At 41.4% G+C, this 26593-nt stretch overlaps 3 protein-coding genes across 8 annotated transcripts in view; 2 read left to right on the top strand and 1 right to left on the bottom strand.

The window, feature by feature from the left end:
* Positions 1 to 10148, top strand: part of ORC2 (origin recognition complex subunit 2) — a 32989-nt gene extending 22841 nt beyond the window's left edge. For both annotated transcript variants that reach the window (XM_073306371.2, XM_073306369.2), the window contains one exon: positions 982 to 10148. In XM_073306371.2, coding sequence (XP_073162472.1) covers positions 982 to 1068 — 87 coding nt within the window. In that variant the 3' untranslated portion in view covers positions 1069 to 10148. The remainder of the gene's footprint in view (positions 1 to 981) is intronic.
* NIF3L1 (NGG1 interacting factor 3 like 1) lies at positions 4822 to 17688 on the bottom strand. Of its 3 annotated transcripts, none has more exons than XM_073306385.2 (7): positions 17498 to 17688; positions 15317 to 15760; positions 12737 to 12902; positions 11567 to 11693; positions 10964 to 11102; positions 8382 to 8465; positions 4822 to 5887 (listed from the first exon to the last, which is right to left on the bottom strand). In XM_073306385.2, the coding sequence occupies exons 2-7, from the start codon at positions 15750 to 15752 to the stop codon at positions 5703 to 5705; spliced, it is 1137 nt and encodes a 378-aa protein (XP_073162486.1). In that variant the 5' UTR covers positions 15753 to 15760; positions 17498 to 17688; the 3' UTR covers positions 4822 to 5702. The 3 variants fall into 3 exon arrangements, with proteins under 3 accessions (XP_073162486.1, XP_073162485.1, XP_073162487.1); XM_073306384.2 differs by lacking the exon at positions 17498 to 17688 and adding an exon at positions 17101 to 17300; XM_073306386.2 differs by lacking the exon at positions 17498 to 17688 and adding an exon at positions 16734 to 16755.
* On the top strand, positions 16732 to 26593 carry PPIL3 (peptidylprolyl isomerase like 3). Of its 3 annotated transcripts, none has more exons than XM_073306388.1 (7): positions 16732 to 16755; positions 18766 to 18811; positions 20449 to 20523; positions 21961 to 22054; positions 22785 to 22852; positions 23365 to 23483; positions 25635 to 26593. In XM_073306388.1, exons 2-7 carry the CDS (start codon positions 18809 to 18811, stop codon positions 25759 to 25761), a joined length of 486 nt encoding a protein of 161 aa, XP_073162489.1. In that variant the 5' UTR covers positions 16732 to 16755; positions 18766 to 18808; the 3' UTR covers positions 25762 to 26593. The 3 variants fall into 3 exon arrangements, with proteins under 3 accessions (XP_073162489.1, XP_073162490.1, XP_073162488.1); XM_073306387.2 differs by lacking the exon at positions 16732 to 16755 and adding an exon at positions 16936 to 17216; XM_073306389.2 differs by lacking the exons at positions 16732 to 16755; positions 20449 to 20523 and adding an exon at positions 16935 to 17216.

Below are 26593 nucleotides of genomic sequence, written 5' to 3'. Positions count from 1 at the left end.
GCACCTGAGATGAACTGTACCCATGTCCAAAGTACACTCTTCGAAGCACTGACAAATGGTCAGTGCATTAGAGAAGGGCTGAAGGCCTATAGCATGCTACCTGCTTTTGCATGCAGGCCTCTCAACTTTCTGTGTAATGGAAAGAGACTGCAGAAAGTGCAACATAGCTTAGTTACTTAACAACACAGAGCTCCTCTGGGTATTCAGTGGAACCCTGATTACCTGAAGATTTCGAGGAGCAATCTGAAGCATTTGGATAACTAGAAGAGACTATTTAGCAAGCTTTGAAGTCTGTTCTTGGAGTCCCCAGAATGGAGACTGCTAGCCAGCTCCAGCAACAAGGCTGCATTCCCAGGTCTCCCAAACCCAGAGCTCTGTGTAGAGGATCTTCTAGCTGCAAACTGACTTAACAACAGGAGGCAAGCACAGGGCTCTGGCCTTGAGGGACATAGATCAGAGGAGTGAATAGAGGCACATTACACCCTTGGGGAACTTAACAGAACTTTGCTTAAGCACAGTTGTACTGTGATGTCTGCCTGCATTATCACTACCGCATTATAGCTGATAAATGTCTGAAGAACTCCTGTTGCCACTTTTCTCTATTAGACTGTGTTCCTCTGTGTAAGTCATTTAAGTAAAGTGAAGTAAGTAGGGACTGCTCGCACTCTCTCGTGTAATATGCAAGGGTAATTGAGTCAGCTGTCTTCTAAAGCTTTGGGGTTTGTCTCCCAAAGCAGATATGAGCTGATTATTTCAATGTGCTTTTTCTCTTGTGGGCATGCTAGGGAAATGTTTCTGGATTAATATTGTAGTTAGTACCACTGAACGCTGACCTGGCTGGGCATCTCACTACATAAGGCCATGTTGGTGTGTCAAATCTGCGCTGTTTGTAACAGTGTTGTCTAGTGGCTCATGTCGCATTTTACACCGGTGCAGTTTCTTTGCCACAGTCCTGCGTTGACAGTGTGTGTCTGTTTTCAGGGAACAGATGGAGTGGAGTATTTATTAATTCCTGTAGACAACGGAACCTTGACTGACTTTTTAGAAAAAGAGGATGAAGACATGTGAATCCTCTCAAATCCCAAACCATCTACACCGACTGTTATCAAGGGCTGCTGGAGAGGAGTCTGAACTTGGATCACTCTCTCCCTTTGACCGGGGCTGCTGGACCACTTAATGAAATGTGACACTTTCTAAGTTTGGTGTTCTAATTACTTGGAGTAGTTTTGGGTAAAGAGTTCTATAAGCAAGACGTATCTTACTCTTGAGTTTAGATTTGTCTGCTTTTAGTCTTCCAGCTCACGTGATGCCTTCTTCGTATCTATGCAGCCACCCTTACGGACTAGGAAAACTAACTCTTCAGTAAGATTGTGCCTTCTGCTCATTACCTCTCTGCAGAGGAAGGTTTCGCTGGAGCAGCTCACTTGAGGAATGCAATGACTTCATGCTCAGAGCTTTATTTTGAACTAGAGGTGTAATTTTTCACAGCTCAGTGCTTTCCAGTACTCCCTACATTGGTCATGCCGATGGGCTCCTAGTGTGTGAAGTTGCTGAGATTTTAGAATGCCAAGTGATCTACCTTGAGTGGTTAAGTTGGGTGGAATGGAATAAAAGTGGAACATAAATAACAAGGGGTTGAAATGTTGTGGGTAACTTATTAAACCATCCCTCTCTGCTGAAATGTTGACAGAATAGAGGAGCTTTCCCAAAATCCAAATCCTTTTACAAGGGGGAATCTATATTGAAAATTGTGACTGGGAAGGGCTCTACAGTGACCTGTAATGGGAGGGAGGAAAAACAATGTGACTTTTTCCTGCTTTATGGTATGTACAGAAGGCTATAAAGTATTTTTTTAAAATCAGGGATGTCTAACCTGGATTTCCTCGAACTTTTTGGAGGTCCTGAATAGAAGATGAGAAGTTCAACAAAGACCACTTTTCTCCATGGTATTTTTTTAGGCATTTGCACTAAATTAAAATGTATTGTTTATGTTCGAACAGTCTGCATGAGATAACTTTCAGTCTCCTTTCACCTGCATGATTTCTCTGTCCTAGTCTACCAGTTCTCCAGGATCTATAGTGCCTTCTAGGAAAACCAGAGATCTGATCTGAATTTCTAGTGTAGAAGAAAAAATGTGGTTATGTGGGAGTGTAAGGATACTTTGAGGCCTTCTCCATATATCAGAGGCACCGATGTAGTATTTTTTTCCTTTGCAGGTCACCTTTAGGCTCTGCAGTTTTATCACCTATGTAAAACTCTGCCAGTCAGACTTCAGGGACACTTGAACTCTTATTGCCTAATCTTGTGGCAATCCATCTTATAAATGACTGCTTTGAATTACCAGAATGTTAAATAAACTTTTATTCATGTTCTCTAGTTTCTCTCACAGATCTCCTGGTGCATAGATGACAGAAACCTCATTTTCATTCTTGTCTACGCTATGGCAGGTGACACAAGGCATGGCTGCATTAAGAAGTGAATTTAAATTCTCAGTTCACCCCTATGTTCTCAGAATCTTCTGTTTCTGAAAATTCAAAGGGAAGTCTGCCCCCTTTTTACTACTAATACTTAACACTTAAAAATGACTTACAAACATCACAATGGGGAACTGAGGCAGAAATTGTGACTTACCTGAGGTCTCCAAAGGCATATCAGCTGGGGCTAGAACTCAGAACTCCTGGTAGTGACTCCCATCTAAGCAGGGGAGGGACTTTGTTTTAGTGCCCATCACATACTGAGTCCTGTGCTTAGACCACTTGATGCTCAGGTTACTGTAGAACTGAAAACTGAACTGAATTCTGTTTTGGAGGGCCACAATGCAGTGCTGTACTCTTCCCCCCCCCCTTCCCCCCCCATATTGTTAAAGATAGAGGTGGAACTGTGTGCTTCCAGTGAAGTTAAGTATCAGCTGTCTTTCTGCTAGATTTGAAACTCACTCGGACCAAGCACTGTGGTGCTGTAATACCCCTAACCTTTTAATTGATTCAGATTTTTTTTGTCAGTGAATCAGAGGTGTCAGGAGTGAGGCAACCTTTTCAGACCAGCTATATGGGTTCCTGGGATGATGTACATTTCTGCTAACAGACAGGTAGGTGTAGGTGTGTATGTGTGAGAGAGAGAGAGAATCAGTTCTTGCCTCATGTAGGCTCAGGTAAATTGCTGTAAATAATCCCTGCAGTATGTCTAAATTTGAGCCTCTCAAAACAATTAAATGACTGCCTAAGCTGTGCATTAATTTCCTGTCACTTAATGGCTGCCCGTTAATACAGAATTAATTTCTAGGTTTTTTGGGATCAATTCTGCACCCATTGACTTTAATAAAGTAGGAGTGAGTCCTTCATTCAGTCTGAATTCCCCTTCCTGCTTAGTGAATTGCATTCATAATGGTGATAAAACATTTGACTACCAGATACATCATAATGCATTTACTGTGTTAGTTGTAATTAGTATCACAGCTGGCATTCCAATTATGGTCAATTGTGTTGGTCTATATGATGCAGCTGAGCCTGCTGCAATACTGCATAATGCAATAATTTTTTCATTTACCCAAAGAAAGTTCAGAAAAAAACAAGCTCTAGCTTAGCCTCAGAAAACATTTTACTAATGATTAAATGAGTGCTTTGGTTAGATGGCAGAGAATCTTTAATCACATGCTTCCACTTATCTTTAAGTGAAGATTCCTGGCTAAATCCCTCACATAACATGTATGCTCAAGTCTATGTACTCAGAGCTGCTCCCAGGTAACTACAGTGGCCTAATAACAAGAATGGACTTCTAACCAATGTGGGCTGGCAGGGCAGAGTGAACTGGATTGTGCAAGGTCTGGGCTAGAGGAAATTAATATTAAAGGGAATTGTATATAGAGCAGGTCAGTGAAGCTTCTCCAGATCCTCAGACAAAAGTAGTTTGAATGTTGTCATACACAATCACCTATGAGGAAGGTCCCGATTGGGTCTGTAAAGCCGCTGGCCATGGTAGGGATGGTGCATTACAAGTGGAGCACCTGCAGCCATTGTTTTGAAAGCAGGCACATTGCACAGGGAAAGCTTAGTCTCTGAGGTTTCCACTGAAAGTACAGTAGGCACCTCTCCTGCCTTGTGAAGAGGGTTATGGTCCCCATCACCCCTCCCTGCCAGGTTTTTAGAGTCTAGTGCCAATGGCCATCTTTTGCTGCACTAAGCACTAGTCTCCATTTTCTGACGACATTAAAATCATTCTGGCTTAGCAGGATACCCAGCTGTGTTTAGATTCCAACTCCACTGCTCAGAAAGTCATGTTTCACTATTCCCATGTGTGAGAATTCTTGGGAAGGTCGCTTTTAAAAGTGTGAAAATAAGTGACCCTTATTAACCAGAACTGTTTCCATCTTCAGGGAAGTGGAATGAACATAAGTCTCAGCTTCCTGGCACAGAAAGCAAGGGCAGCAGGAGAGGCTCAGTGCTGGCTGGAGGCATTCATTCTCTATCTTACCAGCCATCATGATAGGGTTTAATTCAAAACCCTACTACTGGACATAAGATTGCACAAGAAAGCTCAATTTTCATTTAAAAAAAGTATTTAGCCTTCATAGTTGCTGAGATAAGCTTCAAAACATGAAGCAACTGCATGCTAAAGGCTCAAACCAGCATGCAATCAGAACCTACATGTAGTTAAAAAAAATAACACTGCTCTAAACATTCCATTTCTTAGTGCTTAGGAATACAATCTTCTAATCAGATGGTATCTGTTGATCCTAGGTTGAAGATCTATAAATCATCATGCACCTCCAAAACACTCCCAGCTATGTTTCTCCTTTGCTCCCCTGACTGCTTCCTGATCCAGTTCCTTACTGTCTCAAACAACTTAACTCCAGCATGAGAGAGATTATTTTTACTAAGTCCAGTCTCTTACATGCACTAAAGAAGGATGTGTCCATTTTAATTTAAAGTCTTGGAAACATTTTTAGTTTGAATATAAATATTTCCCTGCTTGTCTACAGTCCAAACGCGTGAAACCTGAAGCGTTTCCTTTCATTTTCAAAGTTTGACTGAACTATAAAGTAAGTGATCAACATTTATGGTGAAAAGACATTATTTCAATGTAAGTAATCCTGCAGTGTTAGGCACATAGGTGAAAAAAACTGCTTTTTAAAGATGACAAATTAAAAGTGATATATATAATTAGGTTAAGGGAACAAGTTGGAATTTCCCAATTCTTGTGATGGAAGAACCTTAATGCAACACAAAGGATTACCATATTTGTACCAAATGCCAAAATCTTGTTCCACATTTTTTATATAGTTTGCTGTGCATTAGCAGTATTCAGAATCAATGATCAATGTTAACAGGAGTTCCACTCCCTAAAACATAAGTCACTTGTACTGATAATTAGGGACATATTCTAATACTGGGGGGTGCTATGAAACAAAGATGCATAGGCTTGATGTCATCAATCTATATTGTTCTTGCTGGATTACTTAGTTACATTCTCATGATCCCATCCCTACTGAGTGCAGCAAGAAGTAATCTTCAAGAAATAGTGTGTCAGTCCAAAATTAACATTCTTTTACCTGATAGATTTTTACCTCTCCTACACTTTGGGGAATGTATTGTACAGTTATTCTGGACTGCACTAGTTCAGAGCATCTTAATCAAGTTTGCACTTGCATTAAGTCGGTGGTGGGGGACACACTCTGGACTCCATGCTGTGACCCTTGCTTTCTTCTATATCACCTGAAGAGGGTCTCTGTCTCTCTCTGACACAACGATAGTGATCTTATTCTCTAAGTGTGTAGCCAGCATATCTCGCAACTCTGACAGAAAGCCTCGCTCAGTGTTACTGTGCTCACACAGAATCACACTTATCCCTTTGGCAACAGCATCCAGTACTTCATGGTGGGACATCTCTCCTGCCAGAATGAGAAGAGATACCATGTAGATTAGCTATTTAGACCTGCATCATTTGTAGTTCATTGTAAGTAAATATATTTAAAAAGTCTCTGCTCCTGTGGAAGAGTAGTGTTGCAAAAATACTATGTTGTTCCATTTTCTAGAATACAGTCCTATAGAGAACTATGGAAATATGTTTCCCACAAAAGGAGAAATGTGATGCAGATTGTGATATTCATCACTATACAAGAGTGCTCTTTTTAAAGAATTCATGTATGTTAACTTTACAGAATTGTTTACCTTAAATGACCTCAAACACTTCATTACATAAAATTTAAGAGTATTTGCCCCCACAACCCCCACCTCTGCAGGAATTTTTACTCTTACTATTTTTCCCTCACCTCCATCCAGTGGAGACTTATTTTTATATTTACATTCTCAATAGTACACTAATATTCTGATGTAGTTTTCTAAAATCTGTCATTAACCCTAATAATTTAGACCTATTTTTTTAAATAAGTCTAACTTTCTATGTGTTTATATAATCCATCTACATGGAGGGCCCTCGCTCCTAGTGCACCTCTGCAGGCCTGGTGCAGCACCACCATTGTATCTCTACCTCAGTTTACCCTAGTGGACTTCAGTAAGTCCAGTGAGGCTGATGTATACTGAACAGTGCTCCTTCAGGGTCTAGTTTTTCACCCACAGCTGGAACTTTTCTACAAATTCCCCCAGCATCTCTAGCTAGAAGGGGAAGGGACTGAGTTAAGTGGAGTTGATAGACTAAGGTTATGTCTAGGTCCCTTACCAGCGAGGCTCTCTTGACCAGGAACCCTCTTCTGGAGCCACAGCTTCTTATTAGCTGGGGGAAGTTACCCTATGACACCATTCCAGGTGAGTCTGCATTACTATGTAGTTCTTTGTCAACAATAATTACGTTTTAGATTGTCCTGCAATGGCTGAAATTATCTTTCCCAGGCACTTTCCAGAGACCTCCTGAGGATTTAACCAATTAGGAACTTTTTCTACCTCCACCCACGTTAGAGCTTGGATTTACACAGCATCTTTCAGACACCAAGTATCCTACTGTACCTTATAAAGCAATATTAGATACTGGAAGTGCAGTGACTATATGTGCAAACAAACCAGACAGTTTGCTTTTCACACAGCACTGGCTGTTGAAGGATGTCTTGCTTATGTGATGTAATTGCCTTTCTGTATGTCTGCACAGCACCTACCACATTTTAGGCACTAATGTAATACCAGTAATTCTAGCTGATGTTTTGAAATGTTTAATTGAAAACTGTGTTAGAACAACTTGATATGTTCTACAGGGTGCATCTTTTGGTTTGGATTTTGTGCTGGGAGAGCCAGGTTGGGAAGAATGAAGGTGAGTTGCCCAGCTTTAGGAATATGGGGCTACACACAGTCCAGAAGGTCGTGGATTTCCAGGTTTACAGGTTAAAACTGAATAGCTAGATCTAACAGAAGGAAGATCTAGCTGTAACCTGGAGAGAAGAAAGGTTTCATGTCCATCTAGCAGACTACAGAATCCTCCTAACTTCTTCCACAACACTAATCACCTATGTGATTGGTCTCATGTGTGTATGGTAAGAGTCACCTACATATCTCAGAGTGAACTGCTCACATATAGGAAGAACAGGTTATAAGGATGCTGGAATTGAAGCTGGGCACCAGTGTGGCAGAAAGACATGATTTTTAAATTAGACACTTCAAAATTAAACACACAAAACCAACAAATGAACATCCTGCTAATGAAACATATGCTTAGCCTCACGCTGATCACTTTGCTTCCCCTACTCCTCTCTTTTTTCTTTTTAGAGTGGAAGCTCTTTGGGGTTGTAGACGGTCTTCCTCTCACATTTTGGGAGCTACTGCAATCTAGATTATTACCATCTCATAAAGAAAAATGCTATGTTAAGAAGCTTAGATGAGGATTAAGTTTTTACTGTAGGTCTCCTCCTAGATTTAGTCCCTGAACTTTGCAACTGACTGCACCATGTGGAGTTCCTTTTAAGTCAGTGGGGCTCCACACAGTCATGCACCCTTGCGCCTTCAGTTGCAAGACTGGAGCCTTTTTGTTTATTTCTTAAAGTTAGTTATTTCAAAAGCCCATCATTTACTCTTAATGATTAGAAAGACGTAGCCCACAATTTTGTTAGACTTGAATTGTTTGCATGTATACACATCTAATACAAGCATCTGCACTAAGATGGGATGACTGACAAATTCCCCATGGACACTGGGCTACAATCTTGAACAGAGTCTCTCCTACATTTGACATCTTTATCATAGGTTACCAGGTGGTCAATCTAGCACTGGACCTGCATTGTTGCTTGTAGGATTTATTTGTTCTTTTAGTAACTAACTGATTCCTTGCCGTTTGCAATTATACCACATTCTTCTTCACAGCTGGATTCCTCAGCAACTAATCAGATTGCTCTTTCTAGTGACGATTTTATAAAGCTAAGTATGGAACAACAAGTCTCATACCAGTGAGATAGAGGTCGGCTTCCACACCCTGCAGGACGCTGCTCCCAGAGCCAGCACACAGAGCAGCCACCTTCACTTTGGTTTCTGCAAGACAGCAAGTGCCACAATTAAACTGCCTTCCTACCCCTCAGACTTGATGCTGGCTTCAAAACAGATAAATGCAGTGCCTACCCTTGTCTTGGTCGTACACCCAATGGAAATTTGTTGGGTGCTGGGAGGGGATATTAGTTTGGAGGAGGTGTATGGGCCACTAACTGGGAATGCAGCAAAAAGCCATGGTCTCTGTAAACTAGTGATGGATGGACAGCTCCTCTTCACTAGCAGGAACCTTCTCCAGTTGATGTGTGGAGAAAAGAGGAAATTGCTACACAGTGGCTGGTTCTTGACCACTGCAGTTTAAGTTTTCATCTGTTGAAGTGTCTTATTAGTAATGAATAAAATGATCTCATATGTATATGGCAAGAACAAGCCAATGGGAGCTGGAGGGGGTAGTGCCTGTGGGCAAGAGCCATGCAGAGCCGGACCTGCTACTGGCTGCTTACAGGGTGCAGCATGGTCCACGGTGCCAGAACAGGTAGGAAGCCTGCCTTAGCACCCCCACTATGCTGCTGACTGGGAGCTGCCTGAGGTAAGCCCACACCCCAATCCGCGGCCCCAGCCCAGAGCCCCCTCCCACACTCTGAACCCTTCATTCCTGGCCCCACCCTACAGCCCTCACCCCTGTACCCAAACGCCTCTGTCCCAGCTCCATTGGATCATAGACATCAACAATTTTCTTCAACTGGGTCGCCAGAAAAAAAGTTTGAAAACCACTGGTCTATACTGAATTAGGGACTTTAAAACACTGAGCATGGTTTAGGAATACAGCTGCTAATCTCGATAGTTTTTTAATAAGACTTGCCTTTCTCAGGGATAATACCAAAAACTAAGACAAGCTTTCCCAATTATTCAGTCTCACAAGTTATCCTGTTTGAAGGGAGGCAATTGTGGTTTAGGACAAGTAACTGGATCAAGAGGACCTGAGTTGTATTCTAGGTTCTGCTACTGATTTGCTGTTTGATCCTGGGCAAGTCCTTTCTCTATGCCTCAGTTTCTCCTCTCACAAAACATGGATATTGTAGGATAAGTATAAAATAAAACAAATTAAAGTTAGCTTAAGTTTGGTTTAAAAAAATAACATTTGCTTTATAGTTTGTGGCTAGTAGGGAGAAGGCCCCCAACAGAAGGTAAAAGAAGGCTGTGAAAATAAAGAGCTGCAGTAACAAAAAAGAAAACAAACTGTCTTTAAAAAACAAACAAACAAGCCCAAACCTTCCCACTGTTTTGCTTGTAAGCAAGGAGTGGCAGAGAAAATAAAAATGGGAAAAGAGGGCATAAATCTTACCTAATTTAAAACTGAAAATAAGTGTAAATTGCCTCAAATTGGCTTTTAGCTAATGTCAGTAATTGGCAATTACAACACCATTTGTTTGTGAAAGGGTATAAAAAGTAAATTCTTAAAGGGTTCATAGCTAATAGCTGCCTGACCAGGTTGAAGTCAACCAATATGGGTCTAAGCAGCCCTGGGATTAGCCCACTTGTAAGCATCTTAATCAAATGCGTAATGTTTTGTTATTGTTTGGATGTAGTAAATTGCTTATTTAGGCTTTTTAGGCATGTTTAAAACAATTGTATAAATATCATTTGACCTTTGAATTTAATAAAATGTTGTTTTAAAATAATGGTTAAATTAGTGTTTGGTGGTTTCCCATATCAATATTAATAATGCCAACAGATATGTACATATTTTTGTATGGTACTATACAAGTATACTGTATTCTTACTATTTCAAGGAGAAGTTAAATCTCAATTCATCATGTAAGAGTTTCTAGAATATTACCTTCAAGGTGGCATGTCTGTGTTTGTCCCCAAAAGTCTTGGGAAAGACCCTATAACAGGAGGTGCTATTGTACAACTCATGGAAAAAGACAGCTCATGCTGTTTATATGCTCTCTCCCTCACAGTGATAACCAGTGTAACACAAAATTCACTGTTAAAATTCAGACTATATTAGAAAAGGAGTCCCTACAACAGGGGTCGGCTGCCTTCAGCACACGGCCCATCAGGGTAATCTGTTGGTGGGCCCTGAGACATTTTGTTTACGTTGATTGCCTGCAGACACGCAGGGACACGCACACCCCTACCTCCCAGTGGCTGTGGTTCACCCTTCCCAGCCACTAGGAGCTGCTGGAAGCAGCAGGCTGCAGGGATGTGCTGGCCGCTACTTCCCCAAGCTCCCATTGGCCAGGAATGGCCAACTGTGGTCACTGGGAGCTGTGGATGGTCAACATACAAAATGTCTTGCAGCTCACCAGCGGATTACCCTGATGGGCTGCATGCCAAAGGTTGCCGACCCCTGCTCTAGAATATATGTAGTATAATAACTACTAAAACCAGTTCTTCTTTAGACCCACCTGGTACTAGGAAGCATATCTGTCCTACAGGAGAGATAATACACCAGTAATAACTACTCCACCAACTTCTTGTATTTATGGGGCACTAATTATAGTGGAAAAATCAAACACACTTGTGGACTTGTTTACCTAACGTCTTCCCCATTCCCAGGGCCAGGCGTATGTAAGGCAGCCTTAGATGGCTTTTGATTCGTTCAGTCAAGGCTGACAGGGAGACTGGCTCACTCAGCGTGCATAGGCGTCCCATTCCAGTATGTGGAAGCAGAGGCTGCGGAGAAGCAGAAGTTTAAAAAATTACTGTGAATGTGCTCCCTGCAGCTGTTCACATCACCTTTTACTCTAACAGGAACTGACATCTAGACACCACAGTGCTGAGTACAGGGGGAGTAATTAAACATAGAAAGTCAGTTTCTGAGTGCTTTACAAAAGAAAGATACATATGATATTGCAAAGGACTAGGTAACAGGTTGGCCACATCTACACTAACTATTAGTTGAAGTGCTACTGTAGGTCACAATCATTTTCACAGATTTAGAAAGTAAATGCTTTCAAGTCCCTCAAGGTCACTGTTAAGGCAAACTGATAGAGGCATCTCAGGGAAACTTGCATTGCTGCTGATAGTGCTGTATCTGGTCTGTGAGTAGAGGATTTCCGTGTCCAGGGCTATCAACCTGGTGCCTTTCACAAGCACTAAATTCATGGAAAGAGGAATTGGTATGGGAATTATGTTACCTTCTGTAATAACATTATTTCAGTCTTGTGATAAAGAAGGCTGTTCCGTGACAATAATGCCACCACCTCCAGCAGCGCCTTCTGGGTGCAGTTCAAACTGACTCGTGTCTGCTCCTCACCTTCAGCCCTGAGAAATGACAGCATTTTTGGTGTTTACTAAGAAAACAGAATTTCAGAATCTAGTTAATGGAATAACTCTATCACAGAAGAAAGAAAAAGGAGATGTGGTACCAGACCAACACACTACTATAAAAGAAACATACAGCTTAATGGGGATGCGGGAATTAAGCCAAACTGCTCCCATCAAACTGAATGACAAAATTGTTCCTCTCCATCTCTGCAATTGGACTGGTACCTGTAACTTCTTGAGTTACTAGCCACCCTTTAATCCCAGTTTGTACTTAATATTAAATTTAGACTTTGTGGAGCAAACTGAATGCAAATTCTTTCGGCCCAAAGAAACACTACAGAAGGGTCACATGTTCTGTTTAGTCTCAATGCCATTAGCATCCATGTTTAAAATTTTTTCCACAAAGGTTATTTTCACTGTTCTCACAAAAGCAGATTGGAATTTCAATACTTGGTAATAAAAACGGCTTCTTTAAAAGGAAAGACTATCCATCTTGTTCAGTCAGTTCTTCTCACTCCAAACAAATTGTGAAATGGATTTGAAAATGAGATTTTTAAGGTTTCCTTATGGCACGAAGGCCACTTTTTAGCTTCCACCTGAAGGTAAAGTTCAGTTTCATACAAAAAGCTATTCCCACTATATCCACATACCACTTGGCCCACACATTAACCATCTCCTTATTATTGAGGTCACTACACTTTAAGTTAAATAACTTCCCTCATTAAGTCCTGACACAGAAGGCTGTACCTGAGGAAGTCAGATTTATCATCAAATGCATCCAAGTCCACCAACTATGAACATAAAAACCAGTGCCTGAAGAATACCCAGAGAAACTGATAATAGTAAAATAATCTCGATCTCCATCTTAAAGGCCCACTATCCCACAATGGTAAAAACTTTCAATAAGAAGTTATATCATCTTATCCAGACCTTAGATAGTCACCTGTATATTATTTCCCATTATTGTAGTTTGCATCTTAAGAAACACCTTTCCCTTTTCAAAGCAACAGAAGAAAACAACAGAGAACCATGCACAGTACCTGGCAGGGAGAGTAATGAGAGATGAAATCTCTGGGATCCCTCGCATGCTAGATAGGATTGTCTCCAGGTGCTCAGTATGGTCCACACTGAATTCCACCCGGTGAGTGCCCTCAGTTGGGTAGCTGGGAGCCATTGATGGGTGTAGTGGGACAGTGGTACAGGCACCTGAGAAAACAACATGCAGTACAGAAATTTAACAGCTTTGCAAAATTGTACTGGTCCACTCAACCACAGAAGATATTATTTTTGTGGCAGGTGAATAAAATAGCATTATTTTTTTCTTTATCATCATCAGCATAACTATGGGCAAGCAGATTTTGTTCTTGTGTTGGTAAATTGCCATAATTATTTTGCAAGGCCGGTTTATGGTCAGACACAAGTCTCAACTTATTTTTATGATCTGTAGTAAACTGTTCAACAGCTTGATGATGATGATAATAGCATTTGTAGTGCTTTTAATCTAAAGATCTCACGTGGTTTATAAAGTGGGTAAGCACTATTATCGCCATTTCACAGATGAGGAAACTGAAGCACTGAGATGTGAAGTGACATGACCCAGGTCACAAAATGAGTCAATAGCAGAGAAAGAATTAGAACCCACTTCTCCTGACACCAACAGTGGTCCCCTAAGCCATGCTGTCTCCGATGGACTGAATCTGTTTTAAGTACGTGTAGGCTAATGCTAACATATTATTTGTATTGTGTTATGTTATTGTCTAGCGGCCACAGTGCTAAGTATTGTATAAACACAAAGATGTACTGTACAAAACCTGCCTTAGAGAGCCAACTACTGAAAATATAGTACCAATGATTCCTGAACCATTTTTCAGTGTAAAGAATAAAAATCTAGGAGGTTTCATGTAGCTAAAATACTGTATAAGTGGCTAAACTTTGCACTTTACAAAAGCTTGTCTGTGCCCAAGAGTGCATTATACATGCAGAACTCAATTTTAACTCTTTATAAAAACAGAAGAAAGTTTACTTTTTTCTAACTTAAAATAAGGATTGCTGGGAGGGAGGGAGAATGATTTATTAAGTATCAATGGATAAGTTTCTTTTAATGTTCTTACACCCTAAACATATGAAAGGAACCACTCTTATTATCCAGGAGACACCAAAGCACATCCAGTGATCTGTGGCTTAAACTATTGTAGTCAAGTTACCCACCAAATGTGCTCAAATGGTTCTGTTCTCATACACTTGATAACAGAACTATAGACATTACAGATGGAAAAGACCTATAAGGCTCATCCCCCAGAGGCTGGTTCAGGATTGTTTCTTACAATATATTTTTCTAGCACTTTTTCTAGTTTAGTGTTAAATGCCAGTATACTTGCCTCTGCATACTGGTTGGAGTGCCTTATTAAATAACACCTAGCATTCATGAGCATGCGGGACACTTTGCCTTTTAGTCCCAATCACGTCACATCTTTGTGATAACTACAACAATTGCTCACAGTTGCTTGGTAGGAAGGACAGTCTGATGGTCAAGGCACTTGAACTAAGACTCAGGAAACCTAGGTTCAGTTCTCACTTCACAGGCTTCCTGCCTATTTATAGATTCCGAGACCACTGAAATCATCTGGTCTCCTACATAACACAGGCCATAGAACCGACCTTATGTGGCTCCTAGACTGTATCTTTTAGAAAAACATCCAGTCTTGATTTAAAAATAGTTAATGATGGAGAATTCATTACAACCCTTCATCATTTTTTTCCAATGGTTAATTACTCTCCATGTGAAAAAAAAAATGCCTTATTTCCAGTTTGATCTTGGACAAATCACAATCTGTTCTGGGCCTCAGTTCCATAATATTTCCCTATGTCCCAGACATGCTGCAAGGATGAAATCCATCAATGGTTCAGAGGTGCTCAGATACCATATGACGGGGTCACATACTTAAAAGTATTAAAGAATGTATACATTTTTAGCGGACAGTGAAATTTACATGCTGTGCTTTTTGGGTGAAAAAATAAGTACTCCATCACGGGCTCCCATCTTTTCACTAAGGTGGAACCAAGGATGAGATCCAAGATTATATGATCAGCCAGCCAGTGGTCCACAGACCAGTTTGGAAATTCTGCCTTAAAAGTTCTCTCTCTCAGGTCAGAGCTGAGTCATATTTATCGTACAATGTGGGAAAGTTTACTCTGTGGATAAATAAGAGACTTAATTTATGAACTTTGGTTTCTAGAGCTATCTGGAACTTTTTACCAACATATGATTATGTATGGTGGCCAGTACATCCCTTGGTCCGCGCCACTTCCAGCAGCTCCCATTGGCCTGGAGCAGCGAACTGCGGCCAGTGGGAGCCGCGATCAGCTGAACCTGTGGACGTGGCAGGTAAACAAACCGGCCTGGCCCAGCAGGGGCTTTCCCTGCACAAGCGGCGGAACAAGTCTGGGAACCACTGATTTAGATTACTTTAAAATTATGAAAAAACACACTTTTAAAAAAATAAACTCAAATCATGCATATAAGCACCTGGGAAAACTGATAAAGACATTTCTCATAGACTTACACTGTATTGTTAAAGAGCAATTTAAATTGAGTATCAGTTAAAAAAGGGGTATCTCACCAAGTCCTTTGGCTAGCCAGTTATTGACTCCATGAGGTATGGCATCATATGCTGTGTGTGGAGAGTAAATGCCGACTCTGTGTTCCAAAGCCTGGATCACAAGACGCTCTTTCCAGGTTTTCCATGTAATGCGCTTGAGTGCTCGGAATATGGGTGGGTGGTAAGAGAGGATAAGATCTGCCTTCCTCTGCAATGCCTCCTGCATTACTTCCTCTGTAAGGTCATTAGTTAGGAAGAGTGTGCTCACAGTATGGGGTGGGCTCGGTTCTACCAGCAGTCCTACATTGTCCCAGCTTTCAGCCAGAGAGAGTGAAGCAAAGTCATCCAAGGAGGAAACTAGAGCTTTTAGATCCATGAAGGAGCGTGAAGGCAAGACAAGCAAAGGCTGGATGCACTGGAGAGGTCGGCGAATCAGGTGCACACAGGACAGCAGCATGCATATATCTAAAGAGGCAAAACATAATTAGGGATGTTGGGGGATAGGGCAGAAATTTAAGATAATTCTGAGTTAAACATCAATGTCTGAGCATTCAGACTGGCCAACATCCAGCCCAGGTATGAAAACACCTCCACTTGGGCATCTCATTCAATATTTTTCAATAGAGATGGAAATGGAAGTGTTTTGGAACAAATTGATAACTTAAAGTGGTCAGTTACAGGGCCAGATGGTATTCACCCAAGAGTTCTGAAGAAACTCAGATATGAAACTGAAGAACTACTAACCGCGGTATGTATCCTATTGCTTAAATCGGCCTCTGTACCAGATGACTGGAGGATGCCAATTTTTTAAAAGGGCCCAGAGGCGATCCTGGCAATTAGAGGCTGATAAGCCTAACTGCAGTACCAGGCAAATTGGTGTAGTAAAGAACAGAATTATCAGACACATGGGTGAACATGATATGTTGGGGACAAGTCAACACAGCTTTTGATCAGACGGTAACGGCAACAAGAACTGCTAGCCACCAGGGGGGAAAATGTGCCATTCTTTGCTCTCCAACACTGATGAACGCTGCATATGAGACAGAGGTAGACACTAACAAAACTCTTACAGAAGCAACCAGGGCTGACTTTAAACACATGCAGCACAAGAGATCTTGGGATCCTGAGCTTTTGTGGTCTTGGGCAGACTTAAATAACAAGTCATGGGCAGAGCAATCCTTCTCTCAGCTCAATGTCTTTGAAAATCTTAAGGCTGAATTTGCAAACCCCATCATAAAGATAAACTTTTACTTCGTCTTCTAGTGTTGAAACTAGTCTTCCTTCCTCTACTTTCACACCCCTTTAACACAGGGGTTAGCAGCACAATGGTACCCTGCTGAACTCCTGTTTCAGGCTCTCTGCAGTCTGGGGAAGATGGGGCAGGCTCGGCCATGTTCCCATGCTTTTACTGCGCACCCATAAGGGCTAGAAAAGCTACCTGATCTAGCAACACTGCCTAGGTAAGACAAGCTGTGGCTATGCCACCACAGGGACGCCACTGGCTGGTCTGGGGAGCCTGGGTTTCCACAGGGAGCAGAGCCAGGGAAGAAGCTATGACAGAGAGTGTGGGGCTCCGCTCCTGCCCCCAGGCTAGGGCTCCTGCTCGGGCCAGTGGTGCCACGGGGAAGGGCGCTATGACCCGACCCCCGCGGCGCGCAGCCCGGCCGCGCTGACAGCCCTCGCTTGGGGCAGCGTCAGCGCCTCTGTCCGGGGGCGGGCCCCTCAGGCGGGCCCGTCCCCTGCCAGGCAGGGCAGCCCCCAAGATCCGGCCCGGCAGCCCCGCGGGCGCACCGACACCCACCTACCTCGGCCCGGCTGGGACTGGCGGCGCCTCGCTGAAAAGCGCCCCCGCCCCGCGCGGGGCCTGGTCCGTCTGCGAAGCGGCCCCTTCCGCTGGGCCTGCACCGAGCGCGGGAAGCAGGTGAGCGGGCGGCTGCGGCGCTCGGGGGCTGGGCCCCTCCCGGGGCGCCGGGGTAGCCGGGCCGGAGGCCCCAGTTCCCCTGCAGCGGCCCCTCAGCTGGGCTGACCAGCCCCTGCCCCGGGCCGAGCGGCTCTGGGGCAGCCCCGTGGAGCCTGAGTCGTTAAGGGCTTGGCCCCCTCGGCCCAGCCCTCGCTCTCCGGCTGAGCCGCTTTGTCTCTGGACCCCCAGCAGTCAGCCCGGTCCGAGGAGGGAGCGGGCTGGTCGCTGCCTCCATCTCTAACCTTTGCTTGTGATGGGTGGTTGCTCTCAAAAGTCCCCGTGCTGGGCCATAACAGACCTTGCGTTGCTCGGTATCAGACTTCGTCCCGAGGGGCGAACGGGAATTGGTCCCTGAACATAACCTGGGTAGTTACTTGGGTGCAAGTGATCACAGCCTAATTTCCTTTATGTGCCAGCAATAGTGCCCTGACCACCGGAAATAGCTGTCTACTATACTGGGTGCTTTAAAAGGCCCACTTTCCCAAAGCTGAAAGCAACCATGAGCATAATTGAGTGTGGGAGGAAAAATGTAACCTTAAAAATGTGAACTGTAATAAAGAGTTGTTTAAGAATGTTTTATCTGATGCCCAAATAAACCACAATTCCACAGTCACATAAGCGGCTAAGAGGACAAATACAATCCTGGAATATATGAGCTGGGAAATGTCATAATTAGGGAGGTTGTATTATGTCTGTACGTTACTGAGACTTGGCCACTCTTCAAAAAGGATACAAAAAAATTGGAAAGTATTTAGAAAAAAGCTAGGAGAATGATTAGAGGTCTGGAAAACCTTCCTTACACAGAGGTACTCAAGAGATCATCTGTAGTTTGTTGAAGAAAAAGTTAAGAAGTGAATTGCTCACGGTTCACAAATACCTGTATGAGGAGATTTCTTATAGTAAACAGCCCTTTAAACTAGCAGAAAAAGACATAGTGAGATCCAGGGACTGGAAGCTGAAGCTAGACAAATTCAGGCACAGATTTTTAACAGTGACTAATTAAAATTGTTCCAATGGCTTTCTAGAAAGGTGGTAGGTTCTCTATTGTTTGCAGTCTTTAAGTGAAGACTAAATCTCAGTTTAGTTAAAAGTTATGCTCTAGCTCAAACAGAAGTTATGGGATTGATGCAAGAATTATTGAGAGCTGTTCTTTGGCCTGTATTATGCAGGAGGGCAGACTAGATCATAATGATCCCTTTTGGCTTTAAAAAAATCTATGAATCTTCTCTTTAAATCGAACAGTTGCAATCTCTTCAGGCTCTCATCATATGGAAGTTTTTCTATATATTGATTTGTTTATAAAAATACTTTGTTCAATTAATTTCTAGTTCTCTAAGTGGTGGGTAGTTTATGTAATATACATAAGATGCTTATGAACAGGTTGATCTGAACACTACTGTAAAAATCCATAGTGCAATCACTTGTATAGTTTCACTGACCACCTAAAAGATTCTAGAATTTTTAAAGGAGGTGGTGAAGAAAAACTAAAATAAATGTGTTTTCTTTGCAGGAAACCATTTGACTTGTCTGCATTGGACTCCTAACAAAAAGACATGGTGAGACAGGCAGTTTTTAGATATATTTTTAAATTTTATGAATCTAGTATTGAGAACTGGAGAGCAGCTCTGAATCCCAAATAATCCCACAATTTAGTTTATTGTAAAGAACTTGTGATGTAAAGCTCAGCTACCCATTTAATTGATTTCTGTCCAGTGTGCTGTGGAAAAGTGAATATGTCAGTTTTACTATTTCATGAGATTAGGTAGTGCATTAGTCTTCTGCTGCTAGATTCACTAGCACTAAATTCAAATTCTGGTTTGGATAATGATTTTGGTCATCTCATTTGGTCTCTGTTCCCACATAAAACTGTGTTAAGGGTGTAAATACATATCTGTGGTCTGAGTACATATTACCCTTTTAAGAATGTTAGAGTTTAAAAAATGGAAAGAATTTAAAACCCAGGAAATAAAGTGTAAGGTTACATTTCTCAAACAAGATAGATACACAAACTTCTTTTATTGTGGCTCCATAGAGATCACAGCCAATTGTCTTCCCTTCTTTCTATATAAAGTATGGAAACATGCACCACAGAACATTGGTTTTGTAATTTTTTGTGTACATGTATGTCTCTACTAGTAAGCGTGATGCTTTGTCACCACATTAATATAGTTCTTTCAATGTAAGTGCTGTGATTTTGTGATCTGGGTGAAGAGAGGCATGATGGCTTTGTGTGTAACACTTGGATAACTGTGATCTGGCACACTCATCTGTCTGAAAACTTGTGTATCCCATTGCTTATTCTCAACCCCCCAAAAAACATTCCCTCCCATATACACAAAATACATTGTGAATAATCCAGAGCACAGACTGACTCATGTGAGTAACACTACTGATTTGTTTTTATTTTTTTCCCCTTTCAACTGAATCTTTGAGAAAATTGCGCTTTGCAGCCACCACCTTTCAGAGGAAGGACTTATATAAAACACTTTTTGCAGCCCGTCAGTGCTAACTCAACAGAAAGATTGCAAGTCAGTGACATGAGGCACTTGTTCCTATCTACTATAGACTGACTGAGTGCATGTACTACCATCTCATGGAATGAAACTGGGAGGAACTTGGGTCTTCAGCATGGGTGTGCTGAGATATGACTGACTAGGCTATTTTTTCTCTCATCTTTGAGCTGAAAGTGTTGGTCTGGTTCACAGAGATGAAAAAATATATGCAGCTGAGCTTTGTTATTACTCTGAAGAATACCTTGTTAGTTCTTTTTAATTACAGGCCTTATTCACATGAGGTCCAATCTCTTCCTGTTGTCTTCACTAGGGATGTGAGCAGGTCCATGGGACACCGTCTCACTCCTCAGAGTGATGCTTGGCGACAGCACAACGAGAAAAGCTCTGAGCATTAATCTTGTTCTCAGTTTTACTGACAACTTTTTTTTAACTAACTTCTGGATGTAGCTCAGCTTTTTTGTGTCTGTGAGATCCCATGCATACGGGCTCAGGGAATTCACTTGATTTAGGAACAAATCCAGATTTTGGTCTCCATCTTAACTTCACATACACAGACAGTTAGCTGGAAATGGAAATGCATTTATATTCCCAGGGTGACTAGTGAATAGAGCAGAGTTGGTAGCTTTCAGTCTTTGATTTTGAGTCAAAATTCTGGTTTAATTTTTTTTCCTTCCCTTCAGGCTGTCACACTACACACTGATGTGGGAGATATTAAAATAGAGATATTCTGTGAGCGAACACCTAAGGCCTGTGAAGTGAGTAATATGACAAGACTGGGACTGTTTAGCATTGAGAGGAGACAGATAAGATGGGACATGACAGAAACAAAATAATGAATGGTATAGAGAAAGTAAATTTCGGATGTTTCCATTTATCCTTTTGCATCATATGAGAACATTCAGTGGATGTGAAAAGGAACAAATATAAAACTTATACCAGGAGAACTTTTCATACAGTGCATAATTAACCTGTGGAATTCATTGCCACAAGATATCATTAAAGCCAAGAGTTTAATAAGATTAGACATTTATATGGAAAATGAAAACACTATTACATTAGACAGAATACAAATGTAAAAGAGATGTAAACCTTCATGCTTCTAGGCATAAGATAATCACTGTCAAGGATTAGGAAGAAAACTCCTCTATCGGCAAATTATTCCATGATTGCCCATGATGGGGCTTCTTGCACCTTCTTCTTTAGCATCTAATACCGGCCATTACCAGAGATGGGATACTGGACTAGATGGACCTGCGGGAGACTAGTGTAGAACCCTGCAGTGGGACCAGGATCCCATGGGTCCCTCAGGACCTGCTGCCATAATAACAGGAGTGGGATTAAAAATAGTCTCTAGTATGGCATTTCTTATGTTCCTAATTATGGCCCTGAACCCAAACATATTTACACATGCTTAATTTGAAGCAGCAAGAGTAGTTCAGTTACTTCAGTTAGACTACTCACAGCTCCTAGAGTTAAGTACACTCATAAATCTTTGCACAATAGGAGCCTATCTATGGAAAATAGGTTTATAGGACCCTCAATCTAACTCAGCTTCCTAACAAGAGACCCCACTTTGTAATGTTCTGTTACCAGCGTACATGGAAGAATAAAAAAGATAAAATGAGTTTAAAAACAAAAGGGGAGAGAGAGAGAGAAAAAAACTTGGCCATCTTACCTTTTTCCTGGTTTGGGGTTGGGTTTTTTTGCAAAACTTTGCCTTTTACTAAATTAGTCTTGGGCAGTCCCAGTCTGAATATAAATAAAACACTATAGAAGAGTGTTTTTTCATGTAATATGACCAACTGTTTGTGTCCATTAGATATTTTTTTCCCCTCTATAGAGTGTCTGCAGAAAACCACCAATCCTGATGCATTGGTTTTGGTGTAAAAGGTTTCAGTCTACTTTTTATTGTTACTGGCACAGTTAGTATTTTTGGTAAGTCTTTAAGGAGGAAGGGAGAGGTGATGAGGGATCATGGAAAACTTATTTTTTTTAAATGTATTTCAATAACCAGGAGCAGTCTGAGATAACACAGTGATAGCATACTATGCTCACAATACAAACCAAAGCTGGAAGGGTTAATTTTATTCCTGTCACCCTTGAGTGTTCCTCTCAGAATAACATAATGTGTCCAGCACAGAACATGTTACTGCTGGACTGCTTCTTACTGAGCACTCTTGCTCTTCCTATAGAACTTCCTGGCTCTTTGTGCTAGTAACTACTACAATGGCTGCATATTTCACCGGAATATCAAAGGATTCATGGTGCAGACAGGGGATCCAACAGGTAAATCCTTCCATTAATATCTGGTATATTGAGCCCTTTCTCAAAGGTGGGAGGCAAGATAAGTAACACAACGCTGTAGTGATGAGAGCGACTTTCATGATCTGGGTACTTTCAGATAAGTTGCTATTCACTCTGGATTTAAAATATTAATTCTAGTCATAAGCTAATTACATCTTCAGTTCACTGTACAAATTTTAATCCTCTCAATCAGCATTCTGTGCCTAGTATTATCTCCATGATCATTTGCTGTGATTTGACAGCTAATCAGTGGGAGATCCAGCATTTGAATGCAAAGATTCCTGTTTCCCATGCTTGTGACCAGGTCACACTGCCTCTGAACACTGTCTGTGTGGCATTTAGGACTATGATTCAGAAAGTGTCTGCTATTTGAAGGAAAGCCTGGTTCACGTCTATTGCTGTTTGCTGTCATATTAATTTGAATTTGGGAATATCTCAGTCTTTTGTTCTCTTGCTCTAAGTTATTATTTATTTAAATTGCAGTAGCACCCATATGTTCCAATTGGGATCAGGTCCTCATTGTTTGTACAGCATCTAACACACACACGAAAACCTGATTCCCTGCCTCAGACAGCTTACAGGCTATCTAGAGTTTTAACTGTAACTTAAGAAACCAATATTCTGTTTCAAAATTTTTTGAAAATGACTGTGATAGGAGATTCTTTCTCAACCCTGAGAAGAAAGTAATCCATCCCTGTCACTACTTCCTCAGGCTCTGGGAAAGGAGGTAACAGCATTTGGGGCAGGAAATTTGAAGATGAATATAGTGAACACCTAAAGGTATTTCTGTGCTCTTCAATATACTATTGATGTTTCTTCACATGAATTCAGTCTCAAGAGCAAGAGACGATCAATGTTGCATAGTATTGGGGTTAAATAACGGTTTTGAAAATATGTTAATTAAAGTCCAAGCCCACAGTAAGATAATGGGAGGCTTGTTATTGAAGTGGGGTACTGGAGAGTTTCAGTAGTTTGGGAAATGTAGAGTTAGGGCTGCTTCTCTCTGTGGAGGGTGAGGTGGGGAAGTTTTGTATTGGTCTAAGGTGATTTTCACGCATCCTTGTGGGAGGGGTGAAAGGGAGACATCTGACATGGCAGAGTCAGATCTGAGGGGCTAGTTGCGGATCACAAAGGAGGGTTTTGGCAACTGGGAGGGAGTCAGATTTTGTTGTCTATTGTAATAAAGATTGGGAGTCAGAATGCTAGGTAACTAAGCCCTGGCTGTCGGCTGCAGTCATGCATTCACAGAATATGTATGTATGCGTTTTCTTCCATTTCTACTTCTCTTTTAGCACAGTGTCCGCGGTGTCGTTTCCATGGCAAACAATGGCCCAAACACCAATGGATCTCAGTTCTTCATTACATACGGCAAACAGCCACACCTTGATATGAAGTATACTGTCTTTGGGAAGTAAGTGACCCAGCAGTGTGCCTCCTCATGATACAGTATGAAGGGCAAGGATACACCAGGGCAACTGTAGTAGAAATCTATAGTCCTGTTACAGCAGAAACCTGTACAAGTCTTGGCTACATAAGTGTGAACTGTGACTGACTTCTTTAGATACTACATAAGGTTGTTGTACTGTATTTTAAAAGACATAAGCAAAGTATTTTTCACTTTTAATTATAATTGCCCCTTTAAAATAGGTGAATATCTTTATTACCCAGGCACACACTAGTTTATTATGTAGAATTGTTTCTGGACACAGTCTCTGGATGTGGAAATTACAGAATGAGGTAATCATACCACAAGTCAATATTTTATGAAATGTGCTGCAGTTATTAATTTTCCATGGAAAATGTTTATAAATTATAGCATTACAAATGTGTATCCTGATCTGCAAACCCCTTTCTCTCACAAGTAGTCACACTGAATTGAGTAGAATTGCTTGTAGGATTGGACCTCTAATTATTTTGTTTGTCTTGTGCAATGAGGGTCTGAATGGCATATTTTTGGTAAACTATGTGTGCTTTACCAGCTATGCTGTAAGTCCAATTATACTTCTGTTGGGCTTATTTTAGCTTCTGAGAGATAAGAACGTACATGTTGATGGGCCCAAGAGATCTCAGAAGTCAGAGATTTAAACTAACGTACTAAAACTGAAACTTTCCTTTCAAATATATATCAAAGAGTAGCTTTCCATGGAGTCTGACATTCAGGTTGAATAGAAAAAGGGAAAAAAATCTTGTGAATTGTTGTTGGTCCTGTTTGAGTGCTGGGGGGCTACTGGAATATATTTCTTTTGGGAAAGAGCACTGTTATGCATGGCATTTTGGGGGATGAAACTTTAAAGAATTACAAGGACTACATACACAAATTGAAAAGAAAATGTAGGCCCAACTTGGGGCCTATTAGTATTGACAGTGTCTGTAAGTTTCTCTCTTTTGGTTTGTAGCATTTCCCTCTTTGGTCATCACTACAATTTTGCATACCGGTCCTCCTTTTCATTTTAAAGGGAGAAATAAACCAGCATGGGATATTTTTGAGAGCTGAATATTTAATTTATTCACATGAAGTGAGGCTTCATGAATTTATCCTAATAGTATGGGGAATGAAACTGCTAGGAGAAACACTGCTTTATCTCCCAGCAGTGAAAACAATATTTTTTTCCTTTGATCTTTCAGTTATAGTCATCTAGGCATAGGTGTTACTTTTTTACCTACTGTTGTTACAAGTATCACAGAGAAACATGGTTTTTATATTAATGTTGTCCTCATAGTATTTTGGATGTTTCCTTACCTCTTTCTCAGATGGTCATAGTAACAGTTGTTTAAAGAGTTGTAAGGTATCTATTAGTGTTAAGTTGCTTTCTCATGTCACCTTTCCAGCTTGGACAGAAACCCAGAAGTATAAACTCTACCTCTAAATTTATCCTGTAGTAAATCAGTATCTAGAATGTCCCAGAGCCATCAGATTTATGTGGTCAGTAATGGTTAGTACCGCTCCTGCCTCTGTGTCAGAACATTATTGATTAGAATCTGTCATCCATGGCCTGATTCCCCAGTCAGAGGACATGAGTAATTCCCAGTGAAGTCCAATTTGATGAGTATCTTGCTAGAGTAGTTTTAAATGCCATGATCAGTCTGACCAACCTCTCGGGAATCCTCTCAGGCAATTTATAGCTATGGAGTGAAAGGGTTGGGTTGAATTGTGATATCGCAAAGTCAATGGGAGTTACTTGTATCCTGTTTGTGGGGAGGAAAAATCATAACCCAGTTTGGGTGTCATATTAAGTGCTGACAGGGCAGGGGAAAGGAGCATGCTGTCCTTTAAATGGAACTTTAGATCTCTCTGGCTACCCAAGTGGAAATTGAAAGGACTGTGGCACCCTCCCACGAGTCATACGTGGCCACTCAAAATTCTCTTTCACAATAGGTTATTATGTCCAGGGGACATTAAATTACTAGTAAACTCATAATAGCTATCTTACTTTCTTACTCAGTCCTTGCATGGCAGGTACCTTAATTCACTGTAAATTGCTTTGGAATACCGAGACTATGAAAGGAAAGGTGGGCCTTTCATTACAAGAGAATTTTCATGATTGTTCTGCTTTCTTTCCAGGGTAATTGATGGTCTGGAGACCCTAGATGAGCTGGAGAAGCTCCCAGTGAATGAGAAAACCTACCGACCTCTTAACGATGTTCACATTAAGGATGTCACAATTCATGCCAACCCTTTGGCTTCATAGACATAAAGTGCCTCGACAGATTCCTGAGAAGCTGGTCAGACTGACTTCTACTCATAGTGTTGATGTGACACTAAAAAGGTGTTAGTTAATTTGGATCAGACCTTTACTGCTTGAATGCAGGACTTTCAGGAGCTGACAGCATCAGGCAGGGTCCAAAGGGGAGCCTCAAATGGGGTTTTCAAATGGTAGTTCCAGCTATTCCAGACAGTCTGCCAAGGCTCTGATTTATGAACTTTTAGTACTGAACATGACAGTACTGAACATGACAGTGTAACATTCTAGTGTGCAATCCAGACTAATGAGGCACTGTGTCACCCCTGCCCTCTAACCTAGGATGCCCTTTCCAATGCCTCGCTGCTGTAGGCTCCAGCCTGGACTGGTCACTAACAGCCTCCAGCATGCAAGTCACTGCCAGCTATGTCTGTGTGCGTGCTGCAGCCAGCCAGCCATAACTTGGCTCTTACCAGCCTGGGCTATACTGCAGCCGAACACACTCCAAGTCTTAGATTCCACCCTCCCCACCCCCTCTCAGAAATGTATGTCCTATATTGCCCAGGCTTCTCCTGGACAATACAAGTTTATAAAAAGTCCATTATTTGCTTTTAATAGAAATAATATTCACATAACTTGCCATCCCAAATGGAGTTTCCCAGACACTTCAGTTTACACACACTGGATTAAATAAAACAAGTTTATTAACTACACAGAGAGATTTAAGTTAGTACAAGTAATGAGGCATAAAAATCAGAAATGGTTACAAGGAAATAAAGTTAAAACGCTACTGGTGCCTAACTGAACACACTATATCTGATTAAAGCAAAATTTCTCACCA

This window comes from Lepidochelys kempii, chromosome 11 (genome assembly GCF_965140285.1).
Source record: "Lepidochelys kempii isolate rLepKem1 chromosome 11, rLepKem1.hap1, whole genome shotgun sequence".
NCBI classification, from domain to species: Eukaryota; Metazoa; Chordata; order Testudines; family Cheloniidae; genus Lepidochelys; species Lepidochelys kempii.
Note: the sequence above shows the minus strand (reverse complement) of the source record. Positions and strands in the feature narration are given on the sequence as shown.

What these genes read in the sequence shown, in the direction of transcription:
- NIF3L1 (XM_073306385.2), bottom strand. Translation starts at nt 15,752, where the DNA reads ATGCTGCTGTCCTGTGTGCACCTGATTCGCCGACCTCTCCAGTGCATC. An exon ending in CTGGCTAGCCAAAGGACTTG is followed by an intron (nt 12,903 to 15,316) that starts GTGAGATACCCC and finishes TTGTTTTCTCAG; the next exon opens with GTGCCTGTACCACTGTCCCA. An exon ending in GGGAATGGGGAAGACGTTAG is followed by an intron (nt 8,466 to 10,963) that starts GTAAACAAGTCC and finishes GCTGTCTTGCAG; the next exon opens with AAACCAAAGTGAAGGTGGCT.
- PPIL3 (XM_073306388.1), top strand. An exon ending in GAACACCTAAGGCCTGTGAA is followed by an intron (nt 20,524 to 21,960) that starts GTGAGTAATATG and finishes CTCTTCCTATAG; the next exon opens with AACTTCCTGGCTCTTTGTGC. An exon ending in AATATAGTGAACACCTAAAG is followed by an intron (nt 22,853 to 23,364) that starts GTATTTCTGTGC and finishes CTTCTCTTTTAG; the next exon opens with CACAGTGTCCGCGGTGTCGT.